This window comes from Bos indicus x Bos taurus, chromosome 29 (assembly GCF_003369695.1).
Source record: "Bos indicus x Bos taurus breed Angus x Brahman F1 hybrid chromosome 29, Bos_hybrid_MaternalHap_v2.0, whole genome shotgun sequence".
Lineage (NCBI taxonomy): Eukaryota > Metazoa > Chordata > Mammalia > Artiodactyla > Bovidae > Bos > Bos indicus x Bos taurus.
In genome coordinates, this window is record NC_040104.1 from 23593153 (window position 1) to 23596851 (window position 3699).

The window sequence follows — 3699 nt, forward strand, 5'->3', positions numbered from 1 at the left end:
AAAATATATACTAATATATATATATATATATAATATAAAAAATATATATTTAATTTATATACATATATAATATATATATTATATTATATATATAAACACCAACAATTTTTATAAAAGTGGTCCAACACATTTTTATCTTTATATGATAAAAGATATATATATGCTGTATATTTATATATACATATATTTAATATATTTATATATATCTTTTATATATTTATATACATTCTATATATAAAAATATATATTTATATACATTATATATATATAAATATATATTTATATACTTATATATATACAAATATATATATTTATATTTTATTTATTTATATTTATTTATTATAAATATATTTACACATATATATTTTTATATATATTATATATTTATATAATATTATAGTTAAAATTATATATTTATATATATAATAATATATGTATTTTATTTATATATATAAATATGTATTAATACATATATATAATATATGTATTTATATATGTATAATATATAAAAATATATATAAAATATATAAATATATATATAATATATAAAATATATAAATATATATATAAATATACAGCATATATATATCTTTTATCATATAAATATAAAAATGTGTTGGACCACTTTTATAAAAATTGTTGATGTTGAGCATGAAAATTTGAATCTCTTTAGTGAGTTTTTATCATAAGATTCTGCAGTAACTCTCCAACTGATTTCTTTTTCCTTGATTATGACATGTTTGAAATATTTTGATTACTTTCATTATATCAAATGAAACAAAAGTGATACTAAGATTGGAGAAAAGAAGAAAATGACACAGTCTTATAAGGAACTGTAGATTAATGTGCAGAAGAAAATTACTGGGAAGGCCTTAGACTTACCCGTGATTACTTGGGGCCAATATATCACTTTGAGTAAAATCACGGATTCTGGAGCCAGGCATTCTAGACTCTTGTCATTTATTATGTTTGGGAACTTATACATTTACTGAAACTAAGTAAGTGTTAGTTTATTCAGATTTCAAAGTAAAATAGTACTAGGGCTTGCTCTGAGAGAAACCTATAAATATTAAATGAAGCTACCTGCTTTAAAGTGCTGGGCTTTGTGCTTGATATTTTATACTATCTCAATCATGTATGTTATTATTTTATGATGATCATCATAGTCGTTGTTGTTTGTATTTTTTTTAAAGTCAAACTGGAACTTCTTTAATTCTTAAGACTCTCTGACTTTATTCTTGTTATTTCTCCATAAATAGTCACTGTAACACAGGTTCAATGGAAGTGGCCCAGAGATAATTTGGGAAAGGTATTATATGAGAAAATGATTCTGAATTTCCAAACAAATGAACAATAAAACAAAAGCATTGCATATCTCAGAAAATCAAAGACATATTTCTGATATGACACTATGACATTGAGTCTATTCATCTACATTTTCCACTGTCCAGAATTTTCTTCAGAGCAAATTTGACATCCTTATTCCGCAGACTGTAGATCAGAGGGTTTAGCATGGGTACAATGCAGGTATAAAACACAGAGGACACTTTCCCTTGTTCCATGGAGCTGACTGATGATGGCTGCAGGTACATGAATGCTACAGATCCATAGAAAACAACAACAGCTGAGATATGGGAGCTGCAGGTGCTGAAGGCTTTGGACCTGCCTTCAGTGGAGTGGATTCGGAGGATGCTAGAGAGGATGAAGATGTAGGAAGCAAGGATGGTTAAAACAGGAATCAGGACATTAAAAGCACTAAAGACTAGAGCCAATAATTCATTCATGGAGATGCTAGAACAGGATAGCTCCAAGAGTGGGAAGAGATCACAAAAATAATGGTTAATCACATTGGCCTTGCAGAAATAGAGTCTCAACATAAAGCCTGTATGGATTGCAGATTCAATGATGCACAAAATATAAACTGTCACTGTGAGCTGGAAGCACCTATAATAAGACATGATGACATTGTATAGCAAAGGGTTACAGATGGCAACATAGCAGTCATATGCCATTACAGCCAACATATGACATTCTGCAATAATAAAAACAATAAAGAAATAGAGCTGAGTCATACATTCAGGGTAGGAGATGATATTCTTCTCTGTCACAAAGTTCACCAGCATTTTGGGGGTAACAACCGTGGAATGACAGAAATCAATAAAGGACAAATTGGTGAGGAAATAGTACATGGGGGTGTGCAGGTGAGAACTGAGCCCTATCAGTGTGATCATGCCCAGGTTCCCCACCACTGTGACCACATAGATTCCTAGGAAGAAGACCAGAAGGGGAATCTGGAGCTCTGGTTTCTCTGTGAGCCCAGCGAGGATAAACTCAGTCACTGAGGAGTGATTTCCAGGGTCCATTTTCTTCTCAGCAGGTTCTAAGTTTAAAAATAAAGAAATGAGTGTACTTTTGTGTTGGGGTGTGTGTGTGTGTGCGTGTGTGTGTGTGTGTGAGAGAGAGAGAGACAGATATTTATGAACATATGCATGTGCACGTGTGTGAGGCAGAGAGTAATCCTGCTGAGATCATTCTTTAGTGATCATCAGAGGACATACATAATGTGCGGATTTCTTTAGCTTCTATTGTCATTCTAGGACAAACTACGATTCTGGTTGAACTAGAATAGAAATTATAAACTTCAAGAATCTTATAATTGAGATATTTCATAAAGTTTAAGAGAAACACTGATTTCTGGACTTGTAAAGGCAGTCAAAATGAACATTTCTAGCACTCTTCTTTCCTCCAAATTTCTGGATTCCAACCTATTTCAAGTCAGAAGAATTTTATGTCAAGGCCAAGATTTTAGTTTATGAACATGAACATGATATAATAACTTAGCATCACTTCATATAGTCAAGTGCCACTGGCTCTCATGATCTGCTCCTGGGTAAGATGGAGTTCTGTGGGCTGGTCACTTTACAGTCAGATGTAAAGGAACAATTCTGAACACAAAGATGGTCTGTTAATTCAGGATTCCCCAATATGGTTGATCATCAGAGTCACCTAGAGAGATCACAACATTTATGAATATAATGAGTGTAAAAATGTAAACATATAATTAAAAATGAAATTCTTCAATCATCTTCCTTAACATTCTTTACTCCAGGGATAGATTAATCTCAGTAGAACAGCTCTGATAAATCATTTTTGTTTCTGTCTCTTTGAAATATTGCCTCTACAATCTTAAATAATTCACAAATCTTGGTACTTCCAGAATTCCAGAATTTTATCAAATTTCTCTTTTATTGTATATGCTGTTACTTTAGTTAAATCATTACCACTGCCTCTTTTTTAGTCTAGTATTTGATACTTTTATTTTAAAAAATGCTTTTCCTTTTTGCTCTTTATCTTTAAAAAGTGTCCTCAAAAATATTGTAAAGTAAGTAGCCTCTAATTAAAGTAAATAAACTAAAAAAAAAGTGTTTAGAATCTTGGAAGATTTTAAAGATCTTAACACCTGATAATCAAAATAATACAAAAACAAATAAGCCAACAAAACTACCAATGTAATTGTGATGATCAGCGAGGTTTGGGAACTACTGGGTTAGAAGACACAAAGTTCATGTAGCAGCATGTTTTAGGTGAAGAACTTGAGAAAGTTTTGTCTCCTTTATTTTCCTTTTATCTTCTTATTTCTCTCCTCCCTTTCCTCCTTTTCGTCCTTCCCTTACCTTCTCCCTTCTTTCTTTCTTTAAT

The 3699-nt window shown here is 30.7% G+C and overlaps 1 protein-coding gene across 1 annotated transcript; it reads right to left on the reverse strand.

Moving 5' to 3' along the window:
* Positions 1 to 1209: 1209 nt before the first annotated feature.
* LOC113886022 lies at positions 1210 to 2390 on the reverse strand. The gene is made up of 2 exons (XM_027531966.1): positions 1445 to 2390; positions 1210 to 1247 (listed from the first exon to the last, which is right to left on the reverse strand). Exons 1-2 carry the CDS (start codon positions 2361 to 2363, stop codon positions 1210 to 1212), a joined length of 957 nt encoding a protein of 318 aa, XP_027387767.1. The 5' UTR covers positions 2364 to 2390.
* Between the last annotated feature and the right edge of the window lie 1309 nt (positions 2391 to 3699).